Genomic DNA, 19,974 nt, shown 5'->3' on the forward strand with positions numbered 1-19,974 from the left:
ATGATTTCTCCAAAGTACACTTTTCTTTTCTTTTTTAAAGAATTTATTTATGAGAAATACAGGAGGAGAGAGAGAAAACCAGACATCACTCTGGCACATGTGCTGCCAGGGACGAAGCTCGGGACCTCATGCTTGAGAGGCCAAAGCTTTATCACTGCACCACCTCCTGGACCATCCAAAGTAAACTTCTCAACACTGATTACACTACTAAAGGAAAATATTTTCTGAATTATGAAAAAAAGGGCCAACTACCGGAGAAAAAAGCTTTTCCTTTGCCCAAAGGTACATTCCCCTGTGTTCTCTTGCAGTACAATTTCTCTGCTAAGTACCAAGCCCTTAAAGGTGGAGCCTCTGTTTGCCATGGAAAAGTTAAGGCCATGGCAGACTCTAGCTGGCCAGAGAAGAATAACTTAGAGTAGGAATACTCTTGCATATCTGAGCAGGATTACTCACCCAGTTTCCTATGAAGGTTCTACAGTTCCAAGAGTTCTAGAAGACACCACTCAGCACATGTATCACCTACTTCAAGACAACCCTGAGCTCTAAGCAACCAGTGAATTTCTTCTAAGTATCTTACCCAGTACACAGAGCAGGACTTGGGCTTGGCAGCAGCTCTCCCATAACACAATAATGACACAAGTAACTCTACACATCTCTCTCTCCCTGCCTCCCACACAACCTATGGCAGTGAACTGTCAGATGTGGTAGTTACTTAGCAATACTTTGTGGTTTGCTCACCCACATCATTCACAGAGTCAGACAATGCAGTGTCATCGTCCAGTAAGAACCTTTCCCTCTCTCCTCCTACACACTGCTCAAGTCCACATAGTAATTTACAGTATTACATAGAGGAACAAACTGTTGGCCTGTGTTTAGTAGAATATAACTATTTTATGAGTTTTTAAGTGTCCTACTATTGATCCTTTGTCCTCTGGGTCTTGAAGAAAATTACTTTGTAGTATTTCAAAGGAAAGTGATGGTCAAATAAATCAGCCAGAAGAGTTTAGTGAGCACTACCTTGTGCCTAGGGGTATCCCACCACATGACGCTAAGCAGCTAAGTCTCATGCTCCAATCATCCCTGTGGGAGTGAAAAAAAGGGAACTAAGCCAAAATGTCTCAGAACACAACTGGTGACAGACACACTGGCCATCCAAAGATGACCTGGAGGAGTTGGTATTTATTTTACTAACACCAAATGAAGACTCAATGGTGTGCCAAGGCTCATGTGAACATTTCAGTGGGGTCTACAATGAACTCCACTTAACTGCTCTCCACTTTCATTCAAAGCATCCATGCAAAGCTGAGTCAGATGTATATTAAGCACAAGCACTTCCACTATTCTAAGCACAGACTTTAATAGGCATTAGCACATTTAAACTTTCTAATAGCCCTACAAAATAGCGTCTTAGCATGTCTCCTTGAAAGATGGAGAGACAGATATTGTCTCCAGGTAATCTGCCATCAGTTGCCACACTGTAAACTGTTACTAATCACTTCTATCTCAGAGAGATGACACTATAACCTGTCAGATTCAGAAACAGCAGCCAGATGTGGTCAAGCACATGGTCAAACATTCTGTAACAATAGAATATATACGGAAGAGATTTGAATTGCCCTTTCTCCCACCCTGTCTGCCTCACTATTAAAAAAAAAAAAGAATGAATGAATGAATGAATGAATGAATGAAAAAGTTGGCCCAGGAGCCTAGACCTCTAAAGGGTCCCTCTCTCTCCACTACCACTAGTCTCTTTCATAGGGAACAGCGTCTTGTGGGCCCTCCCAGGACCTTGGCTTTAGCATAAAGCAATGACAGAAGGTATAGTCCTAGTCTCCGAAGGGAAGCTGAGGGTATCCTTCCCTGCCGCTCGAAAAAGACTGGTCCTGAAATGAGTGCAGCCTGCAATGTTCCTGAGATGTGACCATGAGCTATAAGCTCAGACTAACAAGGACTTAGAGGTTACACAAGCTCTGGCACTAGATATAAATATATATGGGCCCTGGAACAGGTGGATGGAGGTAAACAGTACATTTTAGCCACAGGATTTTCTTTTAATAAGAATGGGAGCTACTTCCCGTCCTAACTCAACTTTCTGGCCCTTTTCTCTACTTTGACAGCATTCTAACAGACAATATTCCCATCCAACCTCAGGCTAGCTACCAAACTTAAGCAAAACCAGCATAGTTGTAAGGCCCCAGGAACATGTCTAAAATGGTTTTCCTAGCTTTCTTACTAAAATCCCTAATCTAATCTGCTCTAATCCTACTTTTTGGTTCCCTTTCATTAACTATTTTGTTTTAACTTAGGTCATGCCACTTTCCAGACATCAAGCTACAGAGGCTACCATGACTCCATCCCGACTTCTCTGGGCAGACAACCTCACCAATGTGTCCTGGACCCTCACATATCCAGAGCTCTGATCCACTAGGGAAAGATAGAAACAGGCTGGGGGTATGGATCGACCTGTCATCACTCATGTTCAGTGAAGAAGCAGCTACAGAAGCCAGAATTCCTACTTTCTGCTCCCCATAAATAACCGTGAAGGGGGGAGAAGTGATAGGATGAAGATAAGAGGGCTCTGCAGTCCAGCTCCATCAGCACCCAGAGAGGGAGAAGGAAAAGGAGATGGCATATGGAGGTAGTTATGATATCCTGAGTGGCTTAGAGGAAAAGAAAGGGTTGAATCAAGAAAAGAAAGGGCAACTATGTACAAATGTGGACAGATAGTTGTAGAGAAGATGGTTGGCCCATGTCTAAAACTTTAGGGGAACTGTGGTGGATTGCAGAGGGGAGACTGAAGATTCAGAACTCTGGTGGTGGCAAATGGTATGGATTTAAACCCGTCAACATGAAATTCTGTAATATAAAAATAAATAAATAAGTTGGCCCAGGAGCTGTCAAATCATACATTTGCAAAGTTCAGGTATTACAAAGGACAAATAAATAAATGTTCATGAACACACATGCAGAATTTTAAAACAAACTAGCATGATGGGATCACCTTTACTTGCCCTCAGGAGAAAGGGCTTCTCAGCATCTCCTGTGGAAGTAGACAGGAAGTACAGGCACAATTTGAATGGAGTAAGCAAAGGCTGCTAGTGAGTGGGTGGGCTGCACCCAGCTGGCTAGTACCAACCAGTCATGTTTGGGTGACTCAGCTCAACTGTGGTGAAGACAGTCAAAACTATTAGAATATTTCAAGAGGCTACTGTCTGAAGCAAACAAGAAGGGCCCACTCTCAGGAAGTCTCAGACGGAGCAGGGGAGGAAGAATATTTAATTATCTATTTATTTACTTATTATCTTTTTATTGCCACCAGGGTTATTGCTGGAGTTTGTTGCCTGTACAATGAGTCCACCACTCCCACGGCTTTGTTAATAAAGGGAGAGAGAAACTGAGAGGACAGGGAGAAAGAGAGATCTGAAGCACCACTTCATTGCTCATGAAGCTTTCCCCTGCAGGGGCTTGAACCCACATCCTTGCATATGAAAATATTTCCATTCTGCTAAGTGTGTCACTACCTGGTGCCATGAATGGATATCAGGAAAGAAACCCTGACAGATTCAGTATAGGAGACTAGCAGATATATCCAAATGGATTCAGATCACAATGGGCCACTAGTTCCCTCTTATGTTTCACCAAAAACTATTCTATATATAAGCAGAATATTTGAGACCAGTGGAGGAGAGAGAAAGGCAGAGTTGGCAAAGAAATTCTACCAACTAGTCACAGGAACAGATGGGCATCAGATCTGACTGACATCAGGTAGGTACTGCCATACTCCCATTTTTTAATTTAATTTTTTTTTTGTCATCACTCCCACTAGAGCCCATTACTCAGGAATGATTGGAGCATGAGACCTAGTGGCTTAACATCATGTGGCGGGATATCCCTAGTCACAAGGTAGTGCTCACTAAACTCTTCTGGCTGATTTATTTGACCATCACTTTCCTTTGAAATAGTACAGAGTAATTTTGTTTCAAGACCCAGAGGACAACAGTAGGACGCTTGGAATTACAAGATATGATAATGTCTGGATACAGCCAACTGCTAGACACATAGCTAGACTAGACTCTGCTGAGTGAGGTTCATACTAGCTAGCATTTAGGCCACAACCATAGCTCCCTGGACCAAAACTAAGGTGACTCTTTGCAGCATCTGTGTGTAAATTCTCAGTAATCCAAAGCAGCTCAGGAAAGACTACACAGTGGCAAAATTCACATGCCCTTTATTAACTCCTCTGTGTAGTAGCGTCTGCTGAGAGGTAGTCTATCATAAAAATAGTACCAGTAGGGGCTTAAGTAGAAAAGAAAAACATTTTGAGGTCTCTGACAGCAATGTAACTATTTTTTAATGTTTTGAAAATAGATATCACAAAAGTTTCATGTTTCCATGGATATATAGAATTAAATAATCATTGTTTTAAAGATTTGTTCATTCATTTATGATAGAGAACCAGACCATCACTCTGGTACATGTGATACCAGGGATCAAGCGTCGCACCTCCTGTTTGTCATTTCATCTTTCTAGCCACTATGCTACCTCACAGGCCACTAATACTTAACAACTTCATTAGTTAGTTAGATAATATTAACTGAAGTTAACATTTAGTAATTCAGGGCTCTTCATCAAAAGGTCTCAGGTGTAAAGATATATAGAAAATGAGTGCATTGACTAAACAAAGTCTGGCACAATGTTACAATACAGAACTCTTCCTCTGATGTCCCTTTTTTTTTTTTTTCAGAACACGTGAAAGAGCAAGGCCTGAATTTCTCTTGAGCAGAGACCCATAAATGTTCCTATTATTCTAACTTTTACAAGTAGGTATTCAATTTCTATGATGTACTCCCATAGTGCACCACGTTAGAAGGCTATCTCTGGGGAGTCAGGTGGTAGTGCAGTGGGTTAAGCACACGTGGTGCAAAGTGCAAGGACCAGAGTAAGATCCTGGTTCGAGCCCCAGCTCCCCACCTGCAGGGGAGTCGCTTCACAGGTGATGAAGCAGGTCTGCAGGTGTCTACCTTTCTCTCCCCCTCTCTGTCTTCCCCTCCTCTCTCCATTTCTCTCTGTCCTATCCTACAACAATGACAACAATAAAACAACAAGGAAAACAACAAGGGAAACAAAAGGGAATAAATAAATAATAATAATAATAAAAAAAGACTGTCACTGTTAAAAACATCACCAGAAGGGTCCTAGAGGCCCATTATTCAAAGTTACTGTTCTCAATAGACAAATTCCATCATGAGGAATTAAAATCAACATAACTAAGAAGCTAAGCTAGAAAATCAGACAACATTTGAATTTATGATTTTCATTTGTAGAATTAAAGTCATGGAAGAGGTGGTAGGAACTTTTTTCTCACTTTGAGAATAAAGTGAACTCCTTATTCTAGGATTTGTAGTTATTTTTCCTTTTTTCTAGAAATGACTTTGAGATTCAATTTCAATCCTGAATTTTCATTAGCACCTCCCAGCAAAAGGCACACAAAGAAGTGCAAAGGACAGAAGGGAAGTGGGAAAATATGAACATGCCATTTTCCTCTACAAGTAAACTGAGTTTACTAGAGACTTTATGAAAAGCAAGGTGAAAAAAGGCTTATTCAAAATCTAGGAATTGGATGATATTACCATGACATTTTCTAAACATTAGTTGAGGGTGCTGTTAAACTTCATCAACATTTCTCAAGTATTCTGCTAACACCTGTAGAAAGTAGGTAGTGCTACAGCCTACTACAAGCTATAATCTTACAAAGAACAGAAGTTTTTTTCCCAAAGTAATACTGTCAGGAAATAACTAGGTGGAGCTACGAAGTCAAGACTCCTGTTAAGAAGTAGGTTCATGGGAGTCGGGCGGTAGCACAGTGGATTAAGCACATGTGGCGCAAAGCGCAAGAACCAGCATAAGGATCCTGGTTTGAGCCCCACCTCCCCACCTGCAGGGGAGTCACTTCACAGACGGTGAAGCAGGTCTGCAGGTGTCTTTTCTCTCCCTCTCTGTCTTCCCCTCCTCTCTCAATTTCTCTCTGTCAACGACAACATCATCAACAACAATAATAACTACAACAATAAAACAACAAGAGCAACAAAAAGGAATAAATAAATATTTAAAAAAAAAAAAGAAGAAAGAAGTAGGTTCACAACCCTACACACAGTTCTAAACATTGCTTAGAGTTCTGGCTAAGAAAAAAAGGGAGGGAGGAGGGTCAGCTAAGTGTGTTCATGGTAGGCTTGCATTAGTACTTTTCAAATCATATAAATGGTCTATAAATACCCAATAGCTGCACTTTCCCACAGAAAACACACAAGACTGATTCAGATACAAATATATTATATAGTGAAAATAAATTTTTTTTTAAAAAATCCCTGCCCTAACTTCCTTAAGTATTCTTAGGAAAATTGAATTTTTTATAAGCTGCTCTTTTCTCTATTATTCTTATTCATATACAAAAATATTGAGAAGGGGGTGGTGTTGGTGCACCTGGTTGAGCTCATATCTTACAAGATATGAGATATTGCAAGAACTTGGGTTCAAGCCCTCAGTCCCCACCTGCAGGAGGGAAAGCTTTGTGAGTGATGAAGCAGTGCTACAGTTCTCTCTCTCTCTCTCTCTTTCTCTCTCTCTCTCTGCAGGAGGGAAAGCTTTGTGAGTGATGAAGCAGTGCTACAGTTCTCTCTCTCTCTCTCTTTCTCTCTCTCTCTCTCTCCACTTTCTCCTACCTTCTCAATTTCTGGCTGTCTCTATCCAATAAGATAATTTTTTTAAAAAAAGAGAATTAGCTTTTAAAAAATATATTGATGTAGATACACACAAACTTCCCATCAGAAATTTGAAAATTATCAATAACTTCTTGAGGATCTACTACTTTCCTTTTACCAATTCAGGACCATTCTATATCAATGACTTAATGTGTATTTAGCTAACTATAATAATAAGCCTCTTTCTACTCAATATATATATATATATATATATATATATATATATATATATATATATCTTTACTCTCCTGTAATTTTGAACTCAAGTCACAATGAGATTGAATCATTCCCACTGAAAAGATACTCTGAAACTAGCGAAATCAAAATAGAACACATGGCATGTGTTTGCAATTACATGCCACAGCCCTGCCTTCACCTTAAATAGAATGGATTGCTTTTTCAGGGAAAAATAAGATTAGTATTAAAGTTGGAAGTACAAAAACAATAACTTATAAGGCAAAGTGTTCACTAGCAGGGATCCTTTGATACAGAAGGTTTTAATCAGGAGAAAAACAGAGCCATCAAATTCCAGAATAATCTGGTCTGCAGAGCCTTTACTTTGCATATAAAGAAAGTGATGATGTCAACACAGGGCTGGGATCCGAAACAACCATTCCATAGAAAATGGGTTACAATGACCAGTTCATTCCAAATTGGTGGGAAAAGTTTTGCACTCCAATCTAAGAATGCACAGACATGGATCACTCAAAGCATGTCCTATGAGTTCACAATCCAGCCAAGATTTCCTAAAAAAAAAAAAACTTGTTGTTGAAATAAAATGAAAAATGAATCTGAAAATAAGTTTGTCCCAAGATAGGAGGTGGGGTATGGGGGAGACAAATCAACAAGAAAGATGAGGTGACAATTTCACATGTAAACCAGAAGACACTTTAATTTCTGAAGCAGATACCACTGACCTTTGGCAATGCCCAGTGCATTGTTCCAGAGTCATGGTCCTGGCTACAGTCTCACAGTTAGCACTTGACTGTGGTGGCAGCTCCATCCTCATTCATCCCTTCATAGATACAGGACAGGATATCAGGAAATAGGTTCTTACTGCCAAGCTTAGAGTATGCTGAAACTACACCAACACGTGTGTGTGTGTGTGTGTGTGTGTGTGTGTGTGTGTGTGTGTGTGTGTGTGTGGTGTGTGTGTATCAACACCTGTTAGTGGTTGTTTATGTGTGTGTGTGTTGGGAAGGGGTGTAAGAGGGATCTTCTTGAACCCCTAACTTCTTCCTCCCTGCTGCCTACAGGCAAAGAAGTTTCTTGAGTTACATTACTATTTCAAGTAGAAAATCACAGAAGAAAAAAAAAAATCAAATGAACCACACTGTCACTTGACCTAAGAATCAGAAAGGAGGAAAAGCCAAAATAATTTCCTATGAATAAACTCAATATATATATTTAAAAAAAAAAAACCTGACAGCACAGATAACCAAAATGCAATTGTAGTCATCACCACTAGTACACATGCCCTTTGCCCTTTACTTCAATCTACATTGTGAGTCTAAACAAAAAGCATTATCTGTCCTGGGAAATGTGAATCCTTTACTGAAATAGCATGTGCTTTATTATTTTTTAACTTTTTGTTGAAGTATAATATTTCATAAAGCTATATAGGTTGTTCAGGTGTTCATCATTATAAATCAGCACCTTTATATACTACATATAATTTCACCATTACAGGTCCGATTACATCTTTCATGATATAAATAGCCTCTTTCACCTCTCTCCTACCCACCTCTCTCCTACCCACCCTTTCTCTTCTGGGTCATTACTAAGGTCACTAGGTCTTATGAGAATATAATTTAAATTCAAGGCAATTTGCTCAGTCTGAAGTTGTTCTGTGATATAAAAGTAAGTAAGGATAGGAAAAGACTTTCCAATCTCATGACCAGAAAATAATCTCAGTAAGCCATCCAAAGCATGTGCTGGATCTTATCAATCAGATCGCAGATGTTTTGCTTGGCACTGTCATCATCAAGAAAGCAGAGCTGATAATTCCCTGGAGAAACACTGATGACCACTGTTAGACCTCACTCCAGAATTAAGAGCACCACTCATGAGTCCTCTCAATCAAGCGCCAACAGTCATTTTATGGGGCCTTTCAACAAGGAACATCCTCGAGGATTTTCTTGAAGGAAAAAAAAAAAAGAGGGAGAGTAACAGGGAAAAAAAAATCTACAACCTACTGCAAGAGACACTTCCCTTCTGAAGGGAATGACAAGTCAAAACTTCTGTCACCACTATGGAAGAGACACAGACTGGGAAGGCAGTGATGTTTCTGAGAAGTTGTGCCCCTGGTGTCTTAGTAAATAAATGCCAAGATCAGCACACCAACCAAAAGGGACATCAATTTTAAAACACTGTGGTAAGCCAGACTTAGTCCTGATGCTAATTAGAAGGCAATTTCTGCTTTCAAGGAGATCCCAGGCTCCATACAGGCATCAACAAAACTCAACCACTGTCATCCCTTCTCCCTCACTGCTACTCTTGTCATGGTCTTGACAATAAACAGATTCAGAGGGCTCTGGTATTTCAACTGTATGGAAAAAAAAATCCTAATATTGCCTAGCCCAACTCCCTCTTTTTATGAAAGAGATCAACTCATAAATGAGTATGTGGCATTCCTTGACTTAGAGAATTCATGTAAAAGCCCCAGGTGAAGCGTCTCCAATGAAAATATATAAATGGCCAACAGGTATATGAAAAGATGCTCAACATCATTAGTCACCAAGGAAACACAAATCAAATCACAGTGAGATATCATCTCATGCCTGTTCGAAGGACTAACAAGAAGATAAGAGTTATCAACTGGTAACAAGGATAGAGGGGGGAGGGGCATTTATACACTGTTACTGGGAATGTAAATTGCGTACAGACACTATAGAAAACTGAATAATCCTTAAGGAACTAAAAGGAAAATTAATATATGATCAGCTATTACACTTCTGGGGAGATAGCCAAAGGAAATACATACACACACACACACACACACACACACACACACACACACATCTAACTCAAAAAAATATCTGCTTATCCATGTTCTCTGTAGTATTATTTCTAATAACCTTTGTTTGAAAGCAAGTATGTGTCCATCAATGGATAACGATGTGGAGGAAGGCAGAGAATAGAGTGTGTGTACACACTACATATATATATATGTATATATATATACATATGAAGTTAAATATGATTCAGTTATCAAAAATCCCAGCACTTGTAACATAAATAGACCTTGATGACGATACATAAAGTAAAATCAGCCAAATAGGAAAAGGGAAGGGCTGTGTGAACTCACATGTGAAATCTAAAGCAAAATTAAAATGGAGTAACTGACCAAAAGGCACAAACTCCAGTTATCAGATCAATAAGTAGAGGGAGTGTTGCATATCATATGATACTTATAGCTAATACTGCTGTGTGACCTAAAGGAAAGTTGCTAAGAGTATGAACTCAAAGAGTTAACATCACAAGGGGAAAAACTATTTTCCTCTTTTCCCCTGTTTATACGAGAGGATGGGTGTTAGTTGAATTGGTCGGGGAAGTCATTTCACAATATATGTAAAAGCTAACCATCATGTTATGTAACTTAAATGCACAACAAAATATATGTTCATTACTTTTCAGTAAAACTCAATACTCTAATTCCAGAGACAGTTGATGTTCTCCCCTAAATGTAAGACTTACAACAAGCAGACTTACAACACCGCATGAGTAAGAATTAAAAGAGCATCACATAAACTCTCCCTCATATATTCTGGTTTCATTTCAGCTTCTGAGCTCACACTTCAGTTTTCGTGAGATATAAGTGAGTGCGCTCTCTGTGAAAAGAGGTGGAGATGGCACAACCACCATCACTCACTCCAACTTCTGTCTGTGTGCTCACATTCCTAGAATAGGTGCATCTGGGACTAAGCAGTAGATGTTGTTTCTGTGAAAAATGATGCACAATATCAAACTGAGTAGACTGACTAGGAAAGACAGCAAGAGATACACCCCCTCTTTACCTCTTCAGCACACAAACTATGAACACTGTTGTTCAATTTTGGTCTGTCTAGTTCCTCAGTCTTTTTGCTGATTTTATTTCTTTGCTTGCTTCTGCTTTTGTTTTCAGTTTGTACAGAAGCTCATAAGTGGTCACAAAGAACTAGTGGAATTCACATAATATTCACAATCAGATTAAAGAATTTTTTGGAGTTGTAAACACCTTGTTCATTGGGAACAGGTGATGGTGCACCTGGTTAAGTACACACATTACAGTGTGCAAGGACCCAGGTTCAAGCCCCTGGTCCCCACCTGCAGGGGGAAAGCTTCATGAGTGGTGAAGCAGGGCTACAGGTGTCTCTCTGCCTCTCTATCTCCCCCTCCTTCTCAATTTCTCTCTGCCTCTATCCAGTAAAAATAAATAAACACCTTGTTCATTACTGCACTTAATTTCCTTATCCAGATGAGTAAAGGAAGGCTTCGCAAAGAAGCTAAGAACTCATATTGGTAGAATTAGAGTCAGACCTCCTAAGTCTGAATACTCTCAGTACAGTGCTCTCCCTCCTAGCACTTGTGTCCCTGGAAGACGCAGGAGTACTACAGATATTCATCCTCCACAGACGGGCCTGGTGGCCACTGCTGGACTCATCTGGGTCACACAGACCATGGATGGCCACAGAAACTTAAATTTCCTGTTCATCAGGGACTACTGAGGTCAGCAAGATAAAATGCGGCTGGAGAAGCAACAGGGAGCCCACCCACGAGGATGGTTACATATTCAGGGGAAAAAAATTTTTAAAAAATTATGACACAAGGTTAGAACAACTCTGAAAACAGAGACAGTAAATGCAGGAAAAGGAAATTTAAGAAAAGAAAACATAGTCTCTAACAAGTGGAAAGGATAATCACTAGACACACAGAACAATATTTTTGATAGGGGAAAATAGATCCCTAGGTGTACCTGGTTAAGCACACGTATTACCAGCATACATAATACCAAGCACACATATTACCAAGCGCAAGGACCCGAGTTCTAGCCCCTAATCCCCACCTTCATGAGCAGTGAAGCCAGTCTGCAGGTGTCTATCTTCCATGCCCTCTCTCTATCTCCCCTCCTCTCTCAATTTCTCTCTGTCCTAATAAAAATTTGAAAGGAAAAAATGGCCTCCCCTCGCAGTGGATTCATAGTGCTAGCCCCAAGCCCCCATCAATAATCCTGTGGGTAAAAATAAACCCAGGATCCCTAAATCCTTACTGCCTTTCCAATGACACATTCCTTAAAAGCTTTTTAAGAAGGTATACCTACTTGCTTGCTGCACTTATTGACTGCATCCCCAGAGCCCTACCCCACTAGGGAAAGATAGACACAGACTGGGAGTATGGATCGACTTGTCAATGTCCATGTCCAGAGAAGAAGCAATTACAGAAGCCAGACCCCCTGCCTTCTACACCCCATAAAGATCTTTGGTCCATACTCCCAGAGGGATAAAGAATAGGGAACCTTCCAATGAAGGGATGGGATATAGAACTCTGATAGTGGGAATTGTGTGGAACTGTACCCCTGTTATCCCACAATCTTGTCAATCATTAAATCACTAAGAAAAATTATTTTTTAAAAAGAAGGTATACCTAATTCAATTTTCTTTTATTATTGCAACCAGGGTGTCACTGCTCTGGACTACTTTAAGATAGAGACAGAATGTAAGAGAGAGAGAGGGATAGCACAGCACCATAGCTTCCCCCAGTGCAGTGAGAGTTGGGCTTGAACTTGGGTTATACACAGGGCAAAACAGGCACCTTCCCAGGTGAGCAATCATGCTGGCTCTCCTACTTCAACTTTTAATGATACATTTTTAGAAAACTGAGTGCAATACAAGATAAATATTATTTCTACAATAGCTAGTGTTGGGTGGATTTTGATACATAGCACACAGGGGAAGAGCAGTCCCACCCTTGGCCTGCAGCCAAGTGTCAGTAGATGGAGCTCTCAGTCTCTTGCTGGAGCTGCCCCCATGGCTGTGTGGCCCTGAGGTATCTCAAGTAGAGACCAGGGTGCCACAGGGAGAGATACTGCTGACTTAGGACATGGCCAGCTCCTACTCACAGGCAGCCGAGTGAAGTCAGGCATGGAACTGAGAAGCAGTTTGTAACAGTGCTGATATTTCAAACTAAAGATGACTCAGATATTAAGTGCTACCTGCTCTCTCATGTTGGTATGTTTCTGAAAACAGTTGTGTGTGTGTGTGTGTGTGTGTGTGTGTGTGTGTGTTGTGAGTGCCTATTTCTGTTCAATCTGAACTTGCCAATAGAAGGGTTTAATTTTATCATTTTTTCCTCTTCTTATAAAGTTACTCTCTGGGGAGTCGGGCTGTAGCGCAGTGGGTTAAGCGCAGGTGGCGCAAAGCACAAGGACCGGCATAAGGATCCCGGTTCGAATCCCGGCTCCCCACCTGCAGGGGAGTCGCTTCACAGGCGGTGAAGCAGGTCTGCAGGTGTCTATCTTTCTCTCCTCCTCTCTGTCTTCCCCTCCTCTCTCCATTTCTCTCTCTCCTATCCAACAACGACAACAACAATAATAACTACAACAATAAAACAACAAGGGCAACAAAAGGGAATAAATAAATAAAATAAATATTTAAAAAAAAGTTACTCTCTGGGCTAGAGGTATATGCATAGAGCGCTTGCCATGGACATTACCTAGGTTTGACCCCTGGCACTACATGCGAAATAGTATGTAGCCCTACTAGTATGTAGCCCTACTCCCAAAAGTTCCAGTGCCATGATATCTCTCCTTCTCTATGTAAAAAAGTCAGATAGTGAAGTCACCATATAAGAGACCCCAGTAACTTAAAGAAAAAAAATTAATTAAAACTTATTTTCAAATGTCAAGCTGTGAAATCCATATTGTTAACCAACTAAGGCAGGGATCATAGACAAGCCATTTCATTACCTTACGATATGGTAAATGCCATTCTCCAGCTGTGTTTTAGGTAGATACTTCTCAGTTCCCTCATCTTGATGTTTTGGGAAATGCCGAGATATGCAATTTCCATGATGGCATCTGGGTCTTGGGGACTTGATATGTCCTGTCAAATGCAGTGTCAAAACCCAGGCTGCCTCAATTCACCCATGTTTACATGTTTTCATTTTTCTAGACCTGTTAATCATACGTCCAACTCCATCCCTAAAGCAGTACTTACTTACATGCTACATAGATAGTGATATACTCAATACAAAGTCTATACAAGCTAAATATCTCTTAAGGTGACCAGCCCTTCCATCCCCTTTAGAACTGGCATAAGGTGTCAAATCCAGATCAACAGAATCTTCACTTATTTTACAACTGGATAACAGATGGTTGTACAGTTGGATTATTCACCTAATCACATATACATGCATGTCCCTCTTACCAAATATGTCTTTGAAGCCATTGGACTTGAAATTCTTTAGGCAAATTGTTTTAGAGAAAAGGACATCATTCCTGGGTCCCATGTCAGTTGGTACAGCTAATGAGTGAGTCCCCAAAGGGACTTAAAATTTCCAGTGACTGTCTCACTCAGGATAGTGCTCATCCTTCTGATTTGTAAATGGCTGAGACAGTTTTTAACTGTCTTGTTTTTATCTTTTAGCAGCACAATGCTGAAGAAATACCAATGTTACCGTATCACTCTGTCACCTAGATATGCAGTCTTGCCGTGGGGGAAAGCCAGACCACAATGTCCACCCATGACAGATGTGCTCTTCCATGCAACAAGATTTAGATAAGGAATTTAGGAAACCAGGATGGATGACTAGTCCTGAGAACCAAAGCAATGTAGACATCTCCCACACATCCAACAAAAAGTTCCTCCCAGGCCCAAAGGGATCATTGCCTCCAGCTAAATAAATATTCACACTCTAATTTCTCTCATGGTGGCATTTTCATTGCAGTTACCAGCTTCTAGGGCATCCCTATTCTCTCTCTCTCTCTCTCTCTCTCTCTCTCTCTCTCTCTCTTCAGATATAACTCCCAATACAACATATCTAAGACAAGGGATCTCTGGTCAAAGAAGGTTAGTTCTAGAAAACTAACAAAGTGACATCAAGTTTTGACAAACAATATGACACTCACCCTTCATGCCCTGAAACTGCCATTTATTTATTTATTTTTTTATTTATTTTATTTATTCCCTTTTGCTGCCCTTGTTGTTTTATTGTTGTAGTTATTATTGTTGTTATCGTTGTTAGATAGGACAGAGAGAAATGGAGAGAGGAGGGGAAGACAGAGGGGGAGAGAAAGATAGACACCTGCAGACCTGCTTCACCACCTGTGAAGTGACTCCCCTGCAGGTGGGGAGACACTGCTTTTTGTTTGTTTCAATATTTATTTATTGTTTGGGTATAGAGAAATTAAGATGGAAGGGGGAGGTAGAGAGGGAGAAAGAAAGACACCTGCAGCACTGCCTCACTGCTTGTGAAGCCTTCCCCCTACAGGTGAGGACTCGGGATTTGAACCTGGGCCCTTACACATTATAAGCATGTACGCTCTTACTGGGTGAGCCACCATGAAGCCCCCACACTTTGTCATTCTTAACAGGTTTGCACTACACTAAGTCTTTCTTAGAAATCAGGACAGCTTCCTTCAACTTGTTTAGGCTCATTATTCACTTGTCTAGTTGTTTTTTAAGATAAGGTTTAAAGGAAGAAGCAGAAATTTGTCAATAAGATGATGATCATAGCAAAGTAGAAAAAGACAAAAAGGGGAAGACTGACACATCTACAGCCCCACATACTTAAAGGTCTTTTAGTCCATCCCCTTCACTCTGCAGATGAGGAAACTGAGGGATCCTTAGGGGAAGTGACTCTTTCCAGATCTTACTATCGGGAGCAGACTTGGGCCAACCAAGGTTTTCAGAGCTTCCCCCTCTAAAAGCAGAAACTCAATAAAGGGCCAGCTGAATCAACAAGAAAGAGGGACTATTTAAGAAGATTCTGAGCATTCCCTCTTCTGGACACAGGCTGGAGGCAGCCTGTTGCCTTCCAGAACAGATGGGACAAGTGACCTCAACAAAAAGAAGTAGACTAAAGACCAGGACATCAAACATTTGACAGCACACTGCCCCTCCTTTATTAATGTACAAATAGTTTGACCTACCTAAACTAGTTCAGAGGAATAAGCCACACCCTTTCAATACTCCACTTGGTAATATATATTCACAGAACACTTTGATTTGCACGCTAACCACTTTCACCTATGGTACTTCACCCTTTCAGTTGTGCATTTTCCAAGTAAAGAAACTGTCAGCCAAGTGGGTCCAGCCCAACCTCCCAGTTGGTAAGTAGCAAAGCAGAAGTTGAGTCCATATCATCCAACTCTATGTTCAGTGCACCCTCTTTTACATAGCTTACACCCTATGTTTTTAACGACCAAAAGCCAAGCACAACAGTAGACCAAAGTGCTGGCTGAACCACACCCAGCAAAACAATGACTAAAATTCTAGCTGGAACCCCACAGGAGCCCTGCCTCTCCAGAACTTCGGGACAGAGCATTTACAGAACAAGTTCGGACCCAGGCATTTGCTGACAGAACTTCCATGCCTTCACCATCACAGATGAACTCTGACCTTGATCCATGAATACAGTAGTGTGACCGGAGCTGGACCTGTCAAATGCCTTCAGTGACACAACCCAGCTGTGCAGGCGGTTCCCCTTCACAGGAGCTCCAGAACATTCCAAACCCTGCTCTGCAGGGCAGAGGGAGGACCCATGTTGTACAGAGATCTGGCAAATCCCACAGAGTTTTTCCAGACCTCATTGGCACTTCTGCATCAGTAGGGCAATTCAATCTCAATAAATAGTTACCAGAGAAGGGGGTGGGGGGTCAGGCAGATCAGGAGTTTAATCCAGGACAAAAGGGACACACATGTTGATTTTCAGTGATGCATACCTGATCCCTATAGATTATTATAATGCAATGATGTTTCAACTAAACAAATAAACCATGAGGTACTAAAAAGCTGCATAGACATGCCTAACAACAACACCAGGCAAACTGTCAAGAGGTGCTTTCTGAGGAGTGGGGCCAAAGAGACTTAAATTTGAATTTTTACCATTGACACATACCAGTTTTTTTGAAGACTCATTCAAAACTTAATTGCATTCAGGTCTTCCACCCTCTGCAACCCACAACGACCCTGGATCCATACTCCCAGAGAGAGAGAGAATGGGAAGGCTATCAGGGGAGGGGATGGGATATGGAGATCGGGTTATGGGAATTGTGCAGAGTTGTACCCCTCTTATTCTATGGTTTTGTTAGTGTCTCCTTTCTTAAATAAAAAATAATAATAATAACCAAAAAAACTTAATTGCAAAGTTCTCAGGGTTATAAACTGCACTGGGAAGCAATGGAGGCAAACAGAAACTGACACTTGGTGAAATAAACCAATAACACAAGAAAATTACTTTCAGTAAAGGCAAAAGCTTTAGAAATATTGATGTACAAAGAGAACTTTATAAAGCATAGCAAGAAGGATGCATATAAATTGTATGAAATTTTCCCTCTACAGTAACAAAAGAAGTGGGAGGATTTGCAGAGGTACAAAAATAGTGTAGTACTTACTCTGTGCTAAGCATTTCCACATACTTTATCACTTTTAATCTCCTCAGTGTCACTCTATGAAAATGAATGTTGTTCACCAGCCACAGTCCAAGAAACAGAAGCTAAGCCACTTCTGCAGTGTACACAGCTACCAAATCCTGGAGCATGATGATAGAAAGAGTTAAGCAAGAAGCGTAAATAAACCTATGCAAACAGCCATGGGTATATAAGCAAAGGATATCTGAGTTTAAGGGGGGGACAAAAAGAAAAGTAGACAGGTCCTGGCTATCAATTTCACTCCTACTGTGGTCTCCAGCCACCCAGGAGGTTCAAATATGTGCACCAATTTTGTCCACAACCAAAGACAACACTGACACTGCCCACAGGTGTGCCTATAAAAAATATTTTCGGGAGTCGGGCTGTAGTGCAGCGGGCTAAGCGCACAAGGACCAGCATAAGGATCCCAGTTCGAACCCCGGCTCCCCACCTGCAGGGGAGTCGCTTCACAGGCGGTGAAGCAGGTCTGCAAGTGTCTATCTTTCTCTCCTCCTCTCTGTCTTCCCCTCCCTCTCTCCATTTCTCTCTGTCCTATCCAACAACGACAACAACAATAATAACTACAACAATAAAACAACAAGGGCAACAAAAGGGAATAAATAAATAAAATAAATATAAAAAAAGAAGAAAAAAATAATAATACCAAAAAAATATTTTCACAAAATGTTGATAAAGTTTCACTAATCAACCCATCTTCCTCCTTAGTCTTCCTTGTCATCAAAGGCTACATATATTTGATAGATGATTTGGGGGAATACTGGGAGCATTCAGGGTACTACTCAGAACCCTGCTACAAAGAAATCCTGCCATGTTGACAGTGTAAACATACCCATAATTCCAAATTATGGTCACTATTTTCTAAGGTCTAAGTTTTCTTAAGAGCTCATTACAAGGAAAAACAATTTAAATACAGTAACATTCAAGGACTATTATACATTAATATCTTGTATTAATGCATGAGAAAATTTTAATTAAATGCTTTGTATGGACTGCATCTTGGTTAATCTTCACAGTAAACACTGTTAGGTTCTATTATCATCCTCATTTCACAAATGAAGAATATATGGTTTAAGAATGATTAAGTAACTTTCTAGTGGCCAAACTGTAAGAAGTGGGGGTAAAGGGGTCCGGATGGTAATGCAGCAGGCTACACACATGGCGCTAAGTGCAAAGATGGGCATAAGGATCGCAGTTTGAGCCCCCAAATTCCCACCTGCAGGGGGGTCACTTCACAGGTGGTGAAGCAGGTCTGCAGGTGTCTATCTTTCTCTCCCCCTCTCTGTTTTCCCCTCCTCTCTAGATTTCTCTCTGTCCTATCCAACAACAACAGCAATAACAACAATAAGAAGAACACCAATGAAACAAGGGCAACAAAAGAAAAAATATAGCCTCCAGGAGCAGTGGATTCATAGTGCAGGCACTGAGCCCCAGCAATAACCTTAGAGGCAAAAAATAAAATAAAATAAAATAAAATAAAATAAAATAAAATAAAATAAAATAAAATAAAATAAAATAAAATAAAACAAAATGAAGTAGAGGTAAAACTTAATTCAACAGATTTATAACTCCTAAGATCAGGTTCATAACTATATTTCACCTTTCCCACAAAATATGTACTTTTTCCTCCAATCATTCCTCTTTGTCCTTTATTATTAGAAGCATGAAACAAAACAGAGTCAGAAAAAGATAAGATTCTTTAAAGCACTGCTCAGCTCTGACTTATGGTGGTGCTGGGGGCTGAACCTGACTTGCAGAACATCAGGCTTAAAAGTCACTTGCATAACATTATGCTGTTTCCCCAGCCCAAGACAAGATGTGTATATTAATGAACTGTATAAGAAAAATTACAGGGGAGTCAGACAATAGCACAGTGGGCTAAGTGCAGGTGGCGCAAACCCAAGGACTGATGTAAGGATCTTGGTTCAAGCCTCTGGCTCCCCACCTGCAGGGGAGTCGTCCCTTCACAGGTGGTGAAGCAGGTCTGCATGTGTCTATCTTTCTCTCCCCCTCTCTATCTTCCCCTCCTCTCTCCATTTCTCTCTGTCTTATCCAACAACAATGACATCAATAATAACTACACCAATAAAAAATGAAAAAAAGAAAAACTACATTATATGAAATTACAAAGTGAAAATTATAAACCTAAAATCAGTAATCAAGGCAAGAAAATATCAACCTGCCCCCCAAACATGTACAAACATACCTCTTATAACAAGCTGTTGCAATCCTGGATGTTTAAGCACTGGGGGTAAAGGGGTTCTCACAGGCTTTTGTATGTTCATGAATCCTTTCAACTAAACATCTGGACAACTTATAATTGTGCATGCCCATATTTACCATTACTGATCTTACCTATGCTCTGTACAAGTCCCTACCTGAACAACAACAAAAAATAGTCTTTCCCCAGAGCTAAACTATGGAGCTGAAATTTTGTCAATTCTAGAAACAAACACCCCCTAGGCCTTTCTCCTTCAGGTAACAGGCATATCTTTGAAGTCTGAAACCTAATGCTGAATTCCTGGACAAATAATGTTTCTATACACTGACACACAGCTAACATACTCAGTGATGCACCAAAATACGAGTGAC

The 19,974-nt window shown here is 40.5% G+C and overlaps 1 protein-coding gene across 8 annotated transcripts in view; it reads right to left on the reverse strand.

Moving 5' to 3' along the window:
- Nucleotides 1–19,974, reverse strand: part of PSD3 (pleckstrin and Sec7 domain containing 3) — a 551,235-nt gene that overhangs the window by 269,037 nt on the left and 262,224 nt on the right. Inside the window, exon 2 of one of the 8 annotated variants that reach the window (XM_060181506.1) lies at nt 17,350–17,486. The exons of 5 other annotated variants lie outside the window; for them this stretch is intronic. In XM_060181506.1, the coding sequence (XP_060037489.1) occupies nt 17,350–17,363 (14 nt within the window). In that variant the 5' untranslated portion in view covers nt 17,364–17,486. Of the gene's footprint in view, nt 1–453; nt 646–17,349; nt 17,487–19,974 lie in introns of those variants that run through there. 2 more of the 8 variants (XM_060181492.1, XM_060181523.1) reach the window with 2 other exon arrangements.

The sequence above is a fragment of the Erinaceus europaeus genome, chromosome 2, assembly GCF_950295315.1.
Source record: "Erinaceus europaeus chromosome 2, mEriEur2.1, whole genome shotgun sequence".
Taxonomy (NCBI): Eukaryota; Metazoa; Chordata; class Mammalia; order Eulipotyphla; family Erinaceidae; genus Erinaceus; species Erinaceus europaeus.